The sequence below is a fragment of the Mustela putorius genome, unplaced genomic scaffold, assembly GCF_011764305.1.
Source record: "Mustela putorius furo isolate JIRA1106 unplaced genomic scaffold, ASM1176430v1.1 tig00000450_pilon_pilon_pilon, whole genome shotgun sequence".
Classification (NCBI taxonomy): Eukaryota; Metazoa; Chordata; class Mammalia; order Carnivora; family Mustelidae; genus Mustela; species Mustela putorius.
Genome location: NW_025421385.1, coordinates 22,980,481 through 22,999,647, shown reverse-complemented (window position 1 = coordinate 22,999,647; position 19,167 = coordinate 22,980,481). Strand labels below are relative to the sequence as shown.

The window sequence follows — 19,167 nt, the reverse complement described above, 5'->3', positions numbered from 1 at the left end:
AAGAAGAATACCTAAATGGCCAGTTTTGTTTTGTTTTAAAAAGTTACTTGGTAGGAAAAGAATATTAGGGTAAGTGTTTAATAACGAGGAGGTTCACCTGAGTTGGAAATAAATGATTTTTAAATCAGAGTTCAAACAGTTGTTAATTTCATTAGGCACATTTAAGATTCATACGATGTGCACTGAGCTGAGGTCTTTGAAAATACCTTTCCAATCCCATGGGACGGTGAAGCTAAAGTTGGATGGGGCCTTCCTAGTTCTTTTCCACAGAATGGCTAGTAGATTTCTAAACCTGGAAACAAAGAAGCTACAAACTTCAAGTTCTAAGGTGTGCCCCAACCTTTGGAATCACCCCTGCCAGAGTATACTAAGAGTTTTTCAAATTCTACGGGAAATGACCCATTAGTGAGATGGCAATCAATTTAGTGGATCACCAGCATTTAAAAAAAAATGAAGTAGAATAGAATGGAGAACATCAGGGCAAATCGCAGACAATAAGCTAAGTATTGCTTCAAGGAGGCCTACTGTAGTCGTGTACATGCGTACTCAGGGTCGCATTACAAATTTGTTACATATTTATATTCAACTATATTGTGACTTTATTATTATTCTATGTAGTCATAACGTTGGAAAACCGCTTTACCAGGGGCTGACCACCCCTGCTCTCCTTCACTCAATAAGGCTTGAGGAAGAAGGCTAGGTTTACAGATGTAGAGAGGAGATTATCTGAAGACGGATCCCAAAAGTTCCAAGTCACTGCCCAAGGATCCTACTTGCTTGACATAAAAGCATTTTCCTTTAATTAGTCACTAACGTTTAAATGTAGAAGACCTCATGGAAGAATCCAGATTCACAACCTCTTCTGGGAAACTGGAAGACCTGGCAACACTGGGCCCCCGTTCCGGGGAGCACCCACCCCCGTTAGCCCAGAGTACAAGCCACGGCTCCCCATGTCTCCCCAGCCTGCTTTCCTCATTTCCTGACCCCTCCGATCCCTCGTGAACCCTGACATCGCCGAGGAGGTAGAATCAAGAAGGAAGGAAGAGACAAAGAGGCAAGACAGGGTGTGCAGATCACACCATTACGGTGCTGTGCTGTCGCAGGATGTGTGATCAGGCAACTTGCTTTACCCCAGGTGTCCCAGTGTGTTTCTTTTCTGTCAGGCAATCAGATATTAACTGAGCCCCTTCTAAGTGCAATCAGATACTAACTGAGCCCCTTCTAAGTGCCAGACCGCACCCTCGGCCCACAGGGTCCTGCTCTCAAACAGCTTGTGAGGTTTGTAAACAGTAAGTAGGAAAACAAGGAAATAAGATAATTTGGGTCCTGATAAGGATGGTGAGGAAGATAAGTGAGATAATGGGCTGGAGAATGTCCACGGCAGGAGTACTGTGTGTGAGATCCGGTGGCACTAGAATGTGTCCTTGAGGAGGTGGCCCTGAGTTGAAATGTGACCAGTGAGAAGAAGGTGGCCATGGTGAAAGCTGAGGACAACGAGCCCAGGAGGGACCTGGAGGCTCAGAGACAGGAGGAGGGTCACTCAGGTGGTGGAGGACCCGAGGCCATTGTGGCTGGAAGATGGTTTACCCTGGGGACATGGAGGGAGCCACCACCCCAATGGGCCAGGCAGGGGCAAATGGCCCACACTCTGTGCTGCTTGCCCTGAAAAGCCAGCGCAGGGTTTAAGGAAGGGACAGACCTCCTCTGACTTCAGTTTCTCAGCTCTAGCTGCACTTAGAATCCCCTGAGGAGCTTTTCAAATGGGCCCTCCCTGGGGACCCCGTCAGACTGAAGACATCAGAGAGGAGTGGGGATTACAGGACCAAAGTCCTTGTCATTATGAGGGGCACAGGATCTGGAGCCCGGGGTTGGGAGTGAGGTCAGACCTCGCTAGGAACTCCTTAGAAACGGGGGTGGCAGGGCTGGTGTGAGGGTAGTGTCGCTCACTAGATGTTTTGCTTCTGAGCCTGGATGCCGCCTAGGCATTTTGTGCATTTAACTCTTGGTAGCTCTCAGGTGAGCGCCCTGAGGCTCACGGAGCTGTTCGGGTGTCTGTGCGGGTGACTGAGGGATTGAGGCTTCCCCCACCATCCTCACCATCTCTGCTTCCCTCGGGGCTTTGCGCCTCCCCTTCTGTGCCCCCACTCCCTGGCTGTTGTCTGCACACCCACTGTGGCTGCCATTTCCCAGCGCTGAGACCGTCCTCATGCTCCCCGAAGGGCCAGAAGCATGTCTTTGTTGCCATTCTTGTTGCCCTGTTCGCAGGTGTCCAGGGCTCCTCATCCCCGAGGTCCAGGTCGAAGTCGGGGTCAGCACTCATGAGACAATGACAGTAAAAAGTCATTGTCATTTTAAAAGCACACATTGCCCCATTAAAACCAATATACTCAGGGTGCCTGGGCATGGCTGGTGGGTTAAGCCTCTGCCTTCGGCTCAGGTCATGATCTCAGTGTCCTGGGATCGAGCCCCACATCGGGCTCTCTGCTCAGCGGGGAGCCTGCTTCCTCCTCTCTCTGACTGCCTCTCTGCCTGCTTGTGATCTCAGTCTGTCAAATAAATAAATAAAATCTTGAAATATATATATATATTCTAAGACTCCAGCCTCAGCACCATTGTCATTCGTGCAGGGGCCTCCTGGGCTTGGTATTGGAGTCTGTGCTGTCTAGCGAAGATGCCTTTCGGTGGGGGACTGAGGCTCTCAAGGCAGCTGAGCGGGGAGACAGAGGGTGTGTGCCTGCCTTTCGCATGAAGTCATTTGTAGCTGACTCTGGCACAGGCAGGGAGAGGGGTGTGGTGGCAGGTTGGGAATTTCTGACTGAAGAAAAGGAAAGGGAAAGGGACGCGTGTGGCCGTCTTCGGAGGCCCCGCAGTGTAATTGCTGTGTGTTCACGTGGGCCTCTTGGCTGGAGGTGGCAGTGTGACTAACCCCGCCCAGTTGCTCGAGCCGGACAGAGGCCACAGGGCCGTCTCCCCCTTCTCACCATCCCTGTCCTCTTGGCCTTCGCCAAGCCCTCAACAGGCTCCCGAAATGGGCTTCCGAAGCGTCTCCTGGCTCTGCACGTTCTTTTGCCACCATTGCCGCACCGCTGTCGGCCCCCCTCACCGTGCCTGGTCTCCTGGCGTCCCTGTCTTGCTCCGCCCTCCGCGCACCGAGGACCACGCTCCCTGGGAGCAGCCAGAAGAGCCGGGAGAAACCAAGCTGCCAACCGCACGCGCCCGTGAGCGGCGGCCTCATCCCTTCATCCCAGTGGGCCGTGAACAACGATTATTGCGCGCCATATGGGGCAAGGGGGCAGGAGGCAAATAAAAATCAGATTGCATCATCCTCTTGCTGAAAACCCTTTGGAGGGCTCCCTGTGTCTGAAGGAGTGTTTGCCGAACTGAGTCCCAGCTGTCCCTTGGACGAGGGGTCCAGTGCTCAGATCGGTCTGCCTGCTTCCTCCCTCTCGTGGAGAGCCCCAGAGCACATGGGCCTAGCTGAGGGTCGGTAAAGATGCCCATTTCATCTTACTTCAACCCAGCATTTTATTTATTCATTCATTCATTATTCATTTATTCATTTATTGATTTCCATGTAAATATTTACTATGCAGTGGCTAAGGGTGGGCAATGTGGTCAGTATTTTTTTAAATTCAAATTTATTTTTTCAGTGTTCCAAGATTCACTGTTTATGCACCACACCCAGGGCTCCACGCAATACGTGCCCTCCTTAATACCCACCACCAGGCTCACCCAACCCCTCACTTCCCTCCCCTTGAAAACCCTCATTTGTTTCTGAGAGTCCACAGTCTCTCCTGGTTCGTCTCCCCCTCCGATTTCCTCCAATGCACTTTTCCTTTCCTTCTCCTAATGTCCTCCATGTTATTCCTTACACTCCACAAGTAAGTGAAGCCATATGATAATTGACTCTCTCTGCTTGGCTTATTTCACTCAGCATAATCTCCTCCAGTCCTGTCCATGTGGATACAAAAGTCGGGTATTCATCCTTTCTGATGGAGGTATACCATTGCATTGTATATATGGACCATATCTTCTTTATCCAGGAAAAAAGACAGTCTTTTTAATATATGGTGCTGGGAAAATTGGACAGCTATGTATGGAGGAATGAAACTCGACCATTCTCTTACACCATACACAAAGAGAAACTCGAAATGGATAAAAGACCTCAACATGAGGCAGGAATCTGTCAAAGTCTAGAGGAGAACATAAGCAGTAACCTCTTCGACATCGGCCACAGCAACTTTTTTCAAAACATGTCTCCAAAGGCAAAGGAAACAAAAGCAAAAATGAACTTTTGGGACTTCATCAAGATCAAAAGCTTCTGCACAGCAAAAAGAATAGTCAACAAAACAAAGAGGCAACCCACGGAATGGGAGAAGATATTCGCACATGACACTCCAGACAAAAGGCTGATATCCAAGATCTATAAAGAACTCAAGCTCAACACACAAAAAATAGATAATCACATCAAAAAATGGTCAGAAGACTTGAAAAGACACTTCTCTAAAGAAGACATACAAATGGCTAATAGACAATGAAAAAATGTTCATCATCATTAGCCATCAGGGAGATTCAAATCAAAACCACATTATACCTGTTAGAATGGCCAAAATGAACAAGACAGTAAACAACAAGTGTTGGAGAGGATGTGGAGAAAGGGGAACCCTCTTACACTGTTGGTGGGAATGCAAGTTGGTGCAGCCACTTTGGAAAACAGTGGGAAATTCCTCAAAAAGTTAAAAATAGAGCTTCCCTATGACTCTGCAATTGCACTACTGGGTATTTACCCCCAAGATACAGATGTAGTGAAAAGAAGGACCATCTGTACCCCAATGTTAATAGCAGCAATGGCCATAGTCGCCAAACTGTGGAAAGAGCCATGATACCCTTCAAACCTAGCATTTTACAAATGTCCTTGACGGGGGAATCTGTGTTTTGAAGAATGCAGTTTGGGAAATACTGACCTAGCAGAAGAGCTGGCACACTTTTTCTGTGAAGAGCCAAAGAGTAAATATTTCAGACCAAATGGGCCATATAGTCTCTGTTCAACCTATTCAACTGTCCTACAACTCTGTTGTAGTGGGAAAGCAAGATAGACCAATTGATAGGCCCCAAAACTTGAAGTTCTTCTCAGTTTCACATGTTTTAGAATAGTGTTCTCCCTTGAGTTCTTCCCAGCCATTGAAATATGTAAAAACCATTCCTAACTCGCAGGCTATACAAAAACAAGGGGCAGGCTAGATTCAGTGGATGGTTTGCTGACTCCTGCTGGAGGGGATGAAGTCCCTACTCCTCTGCATGCACAGCTCTCTGGCGATCTGGCCCCAGACTAACATTCCAGGCCCTTCTCTTGACTCTCCTTTGCCTCCTGCCCACAGCCTGGGCACTTGCAGTTCCCCGGACCTATCCTGCTACTTCAAGCCTCTTGCAAAATCGGCTCTATCATTTGCTGGACCCAGTGCAAAATGAGAATGCAGAGCTCTTTGTTCAAAAATTATTGAGGGGTGCCTGGGTGGCTCAGTGGGTTAAAGCCTCTGCCATCGGCTCAGGTCATGATCCCAGGGTCCTGGGATCGAGCCCCACATTGGGCTCTCTGCTCAGCAGGGAGCCTGCTTCCTCCTCTCTCTCTGCCTGCCTCTCCGCCTACTTGTGATCTCTGCCTGTCAAATAAATAAATAAAATCTTTAAAAAAAAAAAAAAATTATTGAGAATTCCAAGATGGCAACAGCAAAGCATTCAACCAAATGCCGGGCCCTTCTAAGTAAGGGACCCAGCTTGACTGTACAGCTTATATACACACAAAGCTAGCTCTGACTCCAGACTTTTGTTCCTTTTTCTCAGAACTCCTTTTGGCCTCCTGTTAATCCTTCAGAATACTTCTCAGGCTCTGCCTCCTCTATGAATCCTTCCCTGACCAGTCCCAACCCTTCGGGACTCTCTTGTTCTCTCTACTGCCCTTACCTGGCCCTGGGCCACACTGTATGACATTTCTCTCTTTAACACTTCTGCGTCTCTGTCTCCCCTATTAGACTCAGCAACTTCAATAGGAAAAGAGGATTTCTTTTACTGGTAGCCTGAGAACCTAAAACGGGGACTGGTATATGGTCAGTGCCAAAGCAGTATCTGTGAAATGGAACTGTTTCCGCATGGTAGCCCTGCTTGTTGTAGACTTTTGAAGTTTAACCCATGATCCATTACGAAATTAGTACAGTGTGCTACGGACGTTTACCAGGAACACAAAGGGCATTGGTACTCATGCTCAGTTTTATTGTGGACCTCCATCGGGGGAGTCAGAGGGAGCCCAGGGCAGCTCCTCACTGCAGTAATAACTGACAGGCTCCCTTCAGTAGACTGTGAAGTCAGAGGGACAGCAGCAACTCCGCCCCTGAGTATGGGTCCACTTACCCCCTACAGCAGCAGCTCTGCATGGCTGGGATTCCCTGCTTCTCCCCCACTGTTAGACCGCTAGCCCCCAGAACAGCACCCAACACAGGGCAGCGAGTACCTAATAACTATTCCTGGAGTAAACGAATGAAGGAAAACAATGCTAAAATGTAGGAATAGGCTAAAACTGCATTACTTAAGACAAAATCTGGGCTTTGTAATTCAGTAGTCAAGGTATTTAAGGCAGCGTGGTGCCACAGAGAGAGCCCTGAACCAGAATTTGGGATTCTGGGGTTTCCTTAGTAATACTGACAATAACTTCTATGTTTGTAATAAATCACTTTACTAGACCATATCAGTTCATTCTTAGCACATCCCTAAGAGGTGGGAACCACTGAGGAAGGTGAGAGAAAAGTTGAGTGACCTGCCCGCTTCACTCAGCCAGAACTTGACCCTAAATCTGATGGAATGCAAAGCCCACGCTCTTCAAGCTGTATGGTCCCAGCCTGCCCTGAACTTGCTCTGTGAACTTAGACTGGTCATGTAACACTCAGGTTTTCAGTTTTCTCATCTGAAAAATTAAGTTTAGACTAGGCCATCTTGAAGGTTCCTTTCAGCTTTAAAACTCATTGTTTCGAAAGCAGGGAGCTTAGTCGGAGTGGACTAAGTGGTTTTGTTGGTTTTTATTGGTTTGTTCAAGTGCAAAAAAGGAAACTTTGAGTTGCCCTGGAGAAGCTTGCAAAGCAGTATTTTCTCCCTACATTCCCCTTTGAAAAAAAATTTTTTAAAAAAGATTTTATTTATTCATTTGAGAGAGAGAGAGAGAGAGAACAAGCAGAGGGAGGGACAGTGGCAGAGAGAGAAGCAGGCTCTCTGCTGAGTGGGGAGCCCGAGGTGGGGCTTCATCCCAGGACCCCAGGATCATGACCTGAGCTGAAGGCAGATGCATAACTGACTGTGCCACTCAGGCACCCCTGAAAAAAAAACATTTTATCAGAGACTCAAGTGTGCTAGCAGCATCACAAATGAGCTATTCCTAATGGCCACTGGCTGATAAAGAAAGAGTGTTGTATCATAGGTTTAAGAATCTGCAGTCATACACACAATAGTTGTTTAGTTTAGAGACTGGACTTCTGTTTGCAACTATTATCCTCTTAGTCCTCTTTAGAAAGACTTAGAAGCCAATGCCTTCCTCTTCCTACCAGCTGGCAGTGGTGTCTAGGTCCTCCCCGATCTGGGTGCTGTCCCTCTGATCAGCTCTCTTCCTCTTCTCCCTCACATACTCCGCTCCTGTTGCGTCTTGAGCATGCCAGGCGCACTCCTGCCTTAAGAGTGCCCTTCCCTCTGCAGGGAATTCTGTCCCTTGTCAACCAGTGGCTAGATGCCTCACCTCCACTGCTTACCATGTCCACCCTCTTCAAAACTGCTGTCTACCCCCATCCCCAACCCTCTTTAATTTTCTCCATTTTTCTACTTTTGCTTTATTTCCATAGTACTTATTATATTATATCTTGGACCTCATTTATTGTGGTATATTATTTATTATCTGTTTATGCCTATTAGGATATAAGCCTACAAAGTCAGGGATCTTTGTTTCATCAATGATACCTCCCAAGTATCTAGACCAGTGTCTAGTCACTCAGTACTTTTTTTTTTTTTTAAGATTTTATTTATTTATTTTAGAGAGGTGGAGGGAGGGAGAGAGAGACAATCCCAAGCAGGCTCTACACCCAGCATGGAACCCCCGATGTGGGGCTTGAGCCCATGACCCACGACCTGAGCCGAAAGCAAGCGTCAGACACTTAACCGACTGAGTCACCAGATGCCGTAGCACTCAGTATTTTTTGAATGAAAAGTTGTTAACATGATCAAATTCAGGAAAAGGAGTCATTGTTCTGGGACGCAGAAGTATTTCTGTGGACTGGGTTAGTCATAAACCTCCATTCAAGTTCATGTAGACTCTGAGAGAGCAGAGAGAAGATCCCATTCATCTTAATGAATCAATGCTGCCAAGCCTGAAGTAGTGGGAAGGTCTTGTAGATTTTGGCAACACAATTCCAGACTAGATTATAAGTAATATAAAAAATTTTAAATTGTATAAATTCTTAGATTGAGAAAAATATTGAAAGAATGATTCCAAAAATCAGAAACACTTTGACCAAACATCTCCTTGATTCTACAGCAAAGACGACGGTGGAACCCGAGGAAACAGTTGTGATGGGGGACCCTATGGTGAAAATAAACGGGATTTATTTAACAGAATCAAGAGCTGTTGGCCGCTTAAAGAGTCACCCACTTCAGCTAACTTATGATGGAGGCTTCAGTGAAATCAAGAAGCAAGAAATGCTCAAAGGGACAACCACCTTGCCATCTCATCTCAGAAGTGGAGGGTCAGTATTCTTTTGATTTAGTTTTCTGTTTAGGATAAACTGTGTCCTATACTAGTTTGTTTCCTAATCTTATGTAGATGATTGATTTGCATCTTCCCTCTTATACAAATACATTTTTAAGTTAATGACGCATGAATAGGAAAGATTTTTTTTCTCATGGCTAAATGGAGTTGGTGTTACATCATTCCCTATTTACTCCTCAGGAAAACATTTATTCATACCCACCGAACACTGCGTTGATGGGCCTGTCAGAGTAGTCTTTGCTTTAGTTAGGCTGTTCGGCCAGCCCTCGAGTGATGAGTGATTGCTCTGTTTGTGGGTTATTTGGGATTCCTGGCTGGCCTGGAATCTCACATTCCCTTCCTTGGATTAGTTCAAGCTGTTAATTCCACCAAAGAGTAGACACTTTCCTTTTTCCCATGTAGAAACTTGGATTCAAATACTTATTTGGCAAACAGGTAAATAGTTAAAACAGGAGAATCCCGTACCTTTCTCTTGTCCGTGATATCCCTCTCCTAATCCCTCACAAAATTAATTATTGGGAATTACTTTATTTCATACCATGTTCCTAGACAGGGCTTTCTAGGGCTTCCACTAGAAAATTGAGGAACAATTTTCTTACCATAGTAAGATTTGTGGAGAAATGTTCACTGTACGGACCATATGAATTCTCCGGTCCCCTCTCTCGCCCCCCACCACCCCCGCCCTGTGTTTTCCTAAAGAAGTCTCTCGAATGAAGGGGAACTGGGGTGGAGGATGGGACTCTGTTCTCTAGCCCCAGGCCAATAACGAGGCTAAGATATGCAGAAGGTCTTGGACTCGCCTGGGTCATTCAGTTAAAGTTATTTTTCTAGGACTTTCCATTGGGTCATTGTGGACAACTGCCCCGTTCCGCTTTGCCTAATAAGATTAAATTCCATGAGCCATTTTAAGACCGAGGACTTGTTGCCCTCACTTTAGATTTTGGGTCTGACTTTGGCTCGGAACACACGCCGTGTGCTTAAAACTTTTCCCGGAACCGGCTGCTTGGCAGCTGGTTAGCTTAGCTGAACTGACCTTGTCTGCAGACGCAGCCCGAAGAGTGTCACACACACGGAATTCATATCAGGCAACCTACTTGTCCTGGTCATGTTGCTTTGCATTCAGAACATTTTTTAAATTAAAGGAAAAATGAAATAACTCCTTAAGTGGAAGAGAATGACTTCAAATTGGGACTCTGGGAGCTGAGCACAAAACATCAGACTGGCCATTGCAACCGATCTTTTCCAGTTGGTGACTAAGAATGGGCTGCAGGCCTCAGAGCTTAAACATAAAAGACCACGGGAGAGCTTGAGTTTCTTCAGCGCTGAAGTGAAAAAGAAACATTTATCTTGCTGCACCCATCCTTACAGTAATTAAAGTTGACTAGGAAAAAACCAGACAAGAGCCGTTTTATTTTATTTTATTTTTTTCCTGCAAACCTTCAGATGTTGCAGAATAATCTGGCAAGCCAGAGGTCATTCTGTCTTCCTTTGCTGGGATCAGGGAGGGCATTTTCAGTTGCATATTTTATCCCACCAACAGCAAAGGAGAAATCAGTTAGGGACTGGAAGCCCTTCTTCCTGACTGTCCCAAATTATGAGGCGTTGGCGGCCCTAATTGTTTTCCTTCTGTTCGGTGAGGATGGCTTTTGCGTCGTGTAATGACTGTGTCTGAGTCGAGTTTGCAAGGCACCCTGGCGAGTTTAACTTCCAATTACATGTCTGCTTTATGAGTCTTTACCTCCTTGAATCACGGATGGAGTTTGGTTGACGGGGTGCCAAAAAAACAGTTTATACAGTAGGATTAAAACAAACCAGAAAATGGAAACTATTAGCAATTCTGTCATTAATTACATTTGTGAATCAATCTGGGACACTTGATAATTGTTTCTCGTAAACATTTAAGTGAAGAATTCCAAGAAATGATCTTTGCTATGCAGTGGAGTAGTCCCAGTTTTGATGCCAAAGCCTTACTCAATTAACATTTTTCCGTCTTTAATCCCTAATGTGGTAAATGACGACTCTTGTCAGTGAGCCCCGCTGGCGGGGTGGGGGGTAGGAGGGGTAGGGAATGCAAGAACTAGAAAAGGAGGAGGCTTGAGAGGACACTGGCTGGAGGAGGAGCACAAGCGGGTCTTGGAAAGAGGAAAGAGGAAGTGAGGACCAGCGCCCCGCCCCCCTCGTGCAGGGGAAAGTGGAAGTGAGGACGAGCGCCCCGCCCCGCTGGTGCTGGGTCCTTACCCACTTGCTTAATGTGGGGGATGTGACCACCTTCACGCTGCCTGCTTCTGGGCTGGGTAGAGAAGGGAGCGGTCTATTCCAGCGAAGTAGCTTTGATTTGTACCCCCTTAATTTAGAGTATGGATAGCTCAGACCCAGGATGGACTGGAGTTTCACTTTATGCTGGTCGTGATGGAAAAAGGATTTGCTGGGGCGCCTGGGTGGCTCAGTGGTTTGGGCTGCTGCCTTCGGCTTGGGTCATGATCTCAGGGTCCTGGGATCGAGCCCCTCATCGGGCTCCCTGCTCCGCAGGAAGCCTGCTTCCCTCTCTCTCTCTCTCTCTCTCTCTCTCTCTCTGCCTGCCTCTCTGCCTACTTGTGATCTCTGTCTGTCAAATAAATAAATAAAATCTTTAAAAAAAAAAAAAAAAGAAAAGAAAAAGGATTTGCTAAGCAAGCTAGCATCATAAAAGAGATCTTGGAGGACTATGTAACTTTCCCAAAGAGAATATACTCTGAAGAACTTACCCAGCTGTCATCTTCAAACAGTCTTGCAACTCCGACACTCTCGCTGTGTCCGGTTAAGGGCCCATCTAAGCTTTGGCCGGCTTGCTCCTTAGGGACACTCCATTTTCTCTTACTTTGTGTTGCCATGTGGATTGAAAACAATAAAGCTTCCATTAGAATATGAATGTGTATATATGTCTATCCACCTAGCCATTCATCCATCCAGTGGTTCAATCTGATGAACCCCTTGGTATTCCTGCTTCAAAACCTTCTAAGGCTTTCAGTGTAAAAACAGTTCGAACTATTGTGGTTCGGAAATGTGATCTTCAGGAGAAAAGCCCAAGAACTCTTCATTTGATCTTAACCAAAAGGCCCAGAAGCGATAGTCCAAGAACTCTTTGCTGGAAATCATGATCCTTGGATTTAGGCTTGGTTCACTCTCAGCCACTTGACTTACCTGTATGCTTTTTGGCAAGTCCCTTACCTCTTTCAGGGGCTCAGTTTTCTAATCTGTAAAATGGAAATAACTGGGCATCTTCACTCCCATCTCCCCCCAGCCTTTGCCAAGGATTGTGGGATGATTAATAAGGCCTGAAAGCCTTATCTGTAAACTGTCAAGGGCCAATAGTATTTTTGGAATCAAAAAGGAGAAAAGAGGGCTTCTGGTAAAAGGTGATAAAACAAAGGCATTCTGCAGAAACTGCACACAAGCAGCAAAGAATGAAAAACACAAAAATAAATGCCATCAATGAAGCAGAAAACCTGTTCCATCCAAAATGGCAAAACATGGAGCGAACTTTATACTGCAGCGTGGGCTTGATTTTTTTTTTTTTTTGTCTACCCGGCATTCTTGCCTTTGGAGAGCAAGCTGTCTTGCATCATGCTCACTCCAGGTTTAGAGAAGGGCTGATCTTATCTTCCCTGCCCACCTTCCCTGGGGGCCCCGGGTAATTATGTGGCCCCAGACTGGCCTTCCGAGTTCTCCAATCCACCAACCACAGCAGTTGGTTCAGAGGTGGGCACATGATCCAAAACAGGCCAGCTGAATTCCTCTCTGGGCCTTTTGCCAAAGCCTTTGAGGAAAGTGCTCTTTTAAGTTCATAAGCTGTAAAGATGATGTGGTCTTAGAGCCAACAGTAGCTATTTCATTGCCTTGTAGAGGGTGATTTTGAGGGGGGATGTGATATAAACAGAGCTAAAGAAATGGAGATAGTGACCAAGTTCAAGGACGATCCATAGATACCCCTAGATCCAGCAGTACCTGAGGCCACCATGTCCACATCACAGACTGCTCTGTTTTGTGAACCACTATGTTCCTTGTTTTCTTTCTTTCTCCCTCTTCTTTCCTTCCTTTCCTTATTTTGACAGGGACAGCATGTAGTATTTCAGATTAGGTTTTTGTCATTTGAAATAGTGCAAGCAGGTGTTTTGTTAACCTGCTGGACTCTACGAAGTATAGATGAAAACAAGGGGTCATTTGAGAGCACACACTGACCTCCTCAGATCTAGAGCAAGAGACAGATTTCACTAAGAGTGAGTCTCTCAGTTCAGACAGGTGGACGCCAGTAGTCTTTAATTCAAGAAAAGAGACTTGAGGGTGTGGGCCAGCCACGGGAAATGTGGAGATGCCCCTGTTTAGACCTCATTCAGGATCTAGATGGTGGAAGGGTAGGGGGGTGGAGCTGAGAGTGATGATCTCCTCATTTCCTGGAGGCCAGCTGGTGCCTGCATGCGTACCTGCGTGTGTGCCTGCGTGCGTGTGTTGGCAGGGGAGGGAGTTTGCTAGGTTAGAACTCTAGGAGCCTATCACGGAACAGATTTTTCCTATGAGTCACAGTAGTACGCCACACACAGACCCAGCGGCCACATGCTTCAGGTCAAGAAAAATGACAGACTTGGTGAATGGATGTTCAAGGAAGCTGACTCAAGTTGAAGCTGTAGAACACCTGATTCTCCCCCTCTGTGGCTCCTGTTTATTCTCCAGCAAATAAATGGCTCGGTTTTAAAGATAAATAAATAGGACAAGAGTTAACATAGAACTCGAGCACAGATAAATAAAACACATAACAAAAGACAGATGAAGAAAATGGATCACAAAAGGAATTGCCCTCTAAAACAAGAATTAAAACAATTTTCCATAGTGTCAAAATTTTTTTTTAAAGATTTTATTTATTTATTTGTCAGAGAGAGAGCGAGCGAGAGCGAGCGAGAGCGAGCACAGGCAGACAGAGTGGAAGGCAGAGTCAGAGGGAGAAGCAGACTCCCTGTGGAGCAAGGAGCCTGATGTGGGACTCGATCCCAGGACGCTGGGATCATGACCTGAGCCGAAGGCAGCTGCTTAACCAACTGAGCCACCCAGGCGTCCCCATAGTGTCAAAAAATTTTTTTAAGAAAAAAGGAAAAAGGAGCTCTTCTTTGGGTTATAAGAATTCAAATTCGAGATTCTAAGCCCCCTAAAGAGATGAAAAATATGTGTGCAGTTCTCAAGAAGTGAAAGAAAAATGTATAAACATGGAGAGGAAAGTCGTATTAGAAATAAAGTGAGAATAAACACAGTTGAAAATGCAATGAGACGTGGTGTACAGGCTGGAAGCAATCCGACAAAAAAGAAATAGATGCGGAGATGGGAACATGATTAAAGCAACTGGGATAGATACCGGAGGCGTGGTGGCACTTGTAGTCTCGCGGTCTTCCTCCTTGCCCCACAGCCCGTCCTAGTACGAGCTCACTTTCAACAACTCCCTGCCACGCACTCTTCCAAGCAATTTACATGTGTTAACTCATTTGATATTCACAAGAACCAACTGACAATGGAAGAGACAAGTTTCTGAAATAGCAGTTTGAATCTGACGCTCAGTGGACATATCAACTAAATTTTACACGGAATGCTCCACACCAAGTACTCACAGCCATGTTCAGCAGGAGAACACTACCTGGGACGGTACACCCTCAATTAGTAACTGTTGATGGAGTGGATGCATGGAAGAAGGTATCCTATGGCCAACCAGGCTGAATAAGCAAGTCACATCAAAGGAGAAAACGGCAGGCTGCCTCTGGCTTTATTAGAGCACTTCTCGGGGTCAGAAGCCAGTGGAGAAAGGACTCTGAAGTCCTAAGAAGAGTAATCCAAGATTGCATTGCCAGCCATGGTGTTGCTCAGTAAAAAGGCAACAGATAGATGTTTCCAAATGTGATTGAACTTGGGAACTATATCATACATGCACTTTCTAGAAAAAAATTTTTAAAAAAAAAAGATTGTATGTATGTATTTGAGAGAAAGAGAAAGAGAGGAGGGGGAGAAGCAGAGAAGGAGACTGACTCTGTGCCGAGCGTAGAGCCCACTGGAAGCTCATCTCTTGAACCTGAGACCAAGACCTGAGCCAAAACCAAGAGTCAGATGCTTAACTGACTGTGCCACCATCCAGGCGACCCTAGAAAACTCTTTTTCATCAAAATGATGTGTCAAAATTCAGAAATGAGGAGGCATTCCTGGTGAATATCGACCTTATTTTCATAGTGAACTAAAACTCTGAAAATGATGGTTATGGAACAGAAACCTTAATGATGTAATAGTAATATAAATAACCCAGACTGGTACTTGGGAGGCAGTGCAATTAGTTCACTTGATAAGAGGGAATAGATTTGTCGGTAGCTACAGTCTGAAATTGAAATATAAATTTTAAAAAGAATATTTCAGCATTCTAATGTTTTTCATTATTTTTTTTTTTCTTAACTTCAGAGAGATCTTTTAGAAACTAATATCTCTTGGGAAGACCCATTCATCTGAAGTTCTACAATTCCTTCAGTTTCATCTCAATTTCTGTTTCTCTGTCAAATTCAAGTAAAATTTATACTTAATACTTTAAAATTACAGTGACATGTATGGTATGATTCTGTTTTTATGTATCCTTTGCCTGCCCTCCCTCCAAATCACTCCTCTGTTCTTTTCTTTTCTCTTTTCATCTGAATATGTGCAAAATATATCTGGAATGATGTTTACCATATATTAGTATTTATTTCTGGGTGGTGGGATCCTGGATGATTTTTTTAAAAAAATATCTTCTTTGTACTTTCTTATATTGTCTGGCCTTAAAAATTAATAAATACATAATTTTTAAAAAAAAAAATGAAGTCATTATTATTTGAAACAATTAAGGGTAATGTGGCTGAGAAACCATTTTCCGTTCAGAAAAGAGAAGCACTGGCCAGAATGGTTTTGCAGAATCCCACCTTGTTCGGCCGTTTCCATTTAACAAGCATTTCTTGGGAAGCAAGCAGAGCCCTATGAGGGCTCAGGGAGTGGGAGACAGAGAAATGGATCCCTCCCATGAGGCGCTTTCACCGCAGCTGCCTCCCAGCCGGCTTGCTGCTTAGGTGTGGTGGCCTCTAGAACAGCTGCGACACCCATCATGTGGGAGCTTGCTACAAATGCAGAATCTCAGGCCCCATCCTGGACCTAGGGGATTGAATCTGCTTTTTTATAAGACAGCCAGGTGATATGAACGCACAGGAAAGTTGGGAAAGCATTGTTCTGTGATTAACTCTGAAGCTGGCGAATGAAAGCGCGTGCCCTGGGAGTTTCAGTGGGAGAGCACCTCATTCTGACCTGAAGATCAGGGGAGGTTTCCTGAGGTCCATGGGTTTGAGATGCCTCCCGAGGCGATTTTCAACAGGGTGGGACATGGTGTTCTTTGCTGAAGGAGCTGCAGAGGTCGAGGGGTATCTGATCTGACTTGGTGGTGGCTGTTTGACAGAAAGTCAGATGGGCTGGTGTGGCCGGAGCCTGGGTCCTGAGGCTGGAGGCTGCAGGGAGCCACTGGGAAGTTTCCAGGGGGAGACTGAGTCTGGTAGCGGAGTGAAGGGCCAGGGGAGGGGAGAGCCCGGGCCAGAGGAGCCGCTTGGGAAGCAGAGTTTGCAGCTGTTCTGGTGGAAGATGGTGAGTGTGTGAGCGCCCCATTGGGAGGGTAGGGAGAGAAGCAGAGGTGCGGGCCCGCGTCCACACTAACGCGCTGGGGAAGAGGGCAGTCTCAGCCACTCTCCCCATGAGGAAGACAGCAGCAGTGGCAAGTTCCGGGGCTTTTCACACCAAGTGCCTTGAGGCTGTGGGGCTGTGAAGGTTAAGGGAAGCATGAACCCATCGGCTTGTACTGGAAGCCAAGGGAACTGGAGCTTAACTAAGTGAAGCAAACATGGTTAGCTACAAAGTCATGTCGAATCAGGTCTCTGCAAGTAGAGTTGAAGAATAACCACCTCATGACAACTGAAAAAGATACTAAGGCTATAGGTGTAATTTTTAACTATGGAATTTTAAAATCTTGGGCTGCAACCCAATGCTATAGATACCTTGGAGGACTTAAAATTTTGACCTTATGAGCCTTATTTTGAAGTCATATTCTTTCATTTCACTGGGCTTATATGTAACTGTTTAAGTAGAATTCTATTTTTTAACACTTGTTATTAAGACAGAATGCCAATGTTCTTAATATGTCTAGAAACTATGTATCTGGTGCTTCGGGCCACAAAGACATGATGAAGGGACCTCCCCTTCCCCCCACCCCAGCACCATTCCTTGGTGTGGCCTTCTCAATTCACCCGCAAAGAATCTTAAGAGGCGACGAAGTGGGGAGGGGTAAGCAGCCTAAAACCCATGGGCCAAATCCAGCCTAGTACCTTTTTTTGTTAATAAAGTTTTATTGGAAGACAGACGTGTTCATTCAGCTGTTGTCTGTGGCTGTGTGCACCCTACCAGTGGAGCTGAATTGCTCTAGAGACTGTACGGCTGCAAAGCCCTCAATATTTACTTCCTGACTTGAATCTATTCAACTTGAGTCTAATTCTAAAAATGAAGTGTCTTTTTCTTAGAGAAAGGGAAAGTTTGGCTCAAATCTGCTAAATTTTTCTTTTTATCCTATGCTTACAATAACGAATCCATTTAAAATTTAAATGTGCTTTAAAATTTTTAAATATACCTTTAAGATTTCCTTTCCCGGGACGCCTGGGTGGCTCAATTGGTTAAGCAGCTGCCTTCGGCTCAGGTCATGCTCGAGTCCCATATGGGATTGAGTCCCATATCCGGGCTCCTTGCTCCACAGGGAGCCTGCTTCTCCGTCTGACTCTGCCTTCCACTCTGTCTGCCTGTGCTCGCTCTCGCTCGCTCTCTCTGACAAACAAATAAAATCTTAAAAAAAAAAAAAAGACTTCCTTTCCCGTTTTCATACATGAAATTTTTTTCCAAATGGAAATAAATTTATTGCTTTTTTTCCCCCTTAATTCCAAATCCTTCTTAATGTCTTTCTAGTTACTGCTTTAAAGCAGGAGTCAACAAAGTCAGGCCGGCGAGCCACATCTGGCTGGCCACCTGCCTTGTTTCATTTTACAGCCCTTGTGCCAAGAACGATTTATACATTTTTAAGTCATTACATTTATTTCTTTTTAAAGGTTTTATTTATTTATTTGACAGAGAGAGACACAGTGAGAGAGGGAACACAAGCAGGGGCAGTGGGAGAGGGACAGGAAGGCTTCCTACTGAGCAGGAAGCTCCATGCGGGGCTCGATCTCAGGACCCTGAAGGTAGACACTTAACGACTGAGCCACCCAGGTGCCCCAAGTCATAACATTTAAATGGTTACAGAAGTACCTACGTGGTAGCCTCCATTTTGCCATCCGGCCTGTGAAGTATAAAACATATATTGTCTGGCTTTTTAAGAAAAAGTTTGCTGACCTCTGACTTAATCATTATAATTGGAAAAACTGTCTAAATAGCAAAATCTGAGTTTTTGAATGTTTTAAAAGAAATATACTTTATTTCTTCCGTGTATATATGGTCCAGAATTAGACGTTGCCTAAAGGACTGAGTGGTGGATGAGCACTAGTGACTCAGTCAGTCTGTGTATGGCATTGCCTTGGCTAGAGAGCTTGGTTCTGGTTATTCAGTGAAATGTGGGACTCCTATAAGTAATTGGGAAGAGAAGACGTTGCTTTTGCTCTGAAACATGTTGGCAATAGATCAGGGACCTGGGAATGCCATAGCCATCTTGCCGTCTTCAGTGATCCCACCTGCACTGAAGGAAGGGCAGAACTGAGAGAACTGCAGAAGGATGGAGCCAACGCCCTGATCACACTATACCTAAAATCCAGCCTAGTGTTCGACTTTTAGGTTATATGAGCCAATACATTTCATTTACTGGTTAAGTCTGTTAGAATTTTTTGTTGTTGTTATTTGTAGATGAAGATACCCTAACTAATTAAATGGTGTTATTCTGCCTCTAAGAAGAAGTTCACAAAAGAGCTTTAAAGAATAATTTCTAGAATTATTTTATTGTTGGACATCAAAAATCATTGCACAAAAATTAATTATGGTCTGACAATTTGGAACAGGAAGCTGGGAAGAAGAATTATATTGGATGACTGAATCCAGATCTAGACATGTCTGATAGACAGGAACCCTTTGCCAAATAGAACACTGTGAAATTTAATGAGTCCACTATGGATGGGAGAAATCTGCCTTAGTTGCATATGAAAGAAAAAACAAGAATTGACTAATGTTGTGATGTGACCACCAAAACCACTAACCTATTCTTAGGCTGCGTTATTCAGAATCTCTCTTCACTATTCCTCAGCCGTATCTTTAGCTTGGTGCTGGGTTCC

At 45.2% G+C, this 19,167-nt stretch overlaps 1 protein-coding gene across 2 annotated transcripts in view; it reads left to right on the top strand.

Moving 5' to 3' along the window:
* The window catches only part of ARMC2 (armadillo repeat containing 2), a 109,753-nt gene that overhangs the window by 18,451 nt on the left and 72,135 nt on the right, over positions 1–19,167 (top strand). For both annotated transcript variants that reach the window (XM_004753463.3, XM_013056669.2), the window contains one exon: positions 8,567–8,774. In XM_004753463.3, the coding sequence (XP_004753520.1) occupies positions 8,567–8,774 (208 nt within the window). The remainder of the gene's footprint in view (positions 1–8,566; positions 8,775–19,167) is intronic.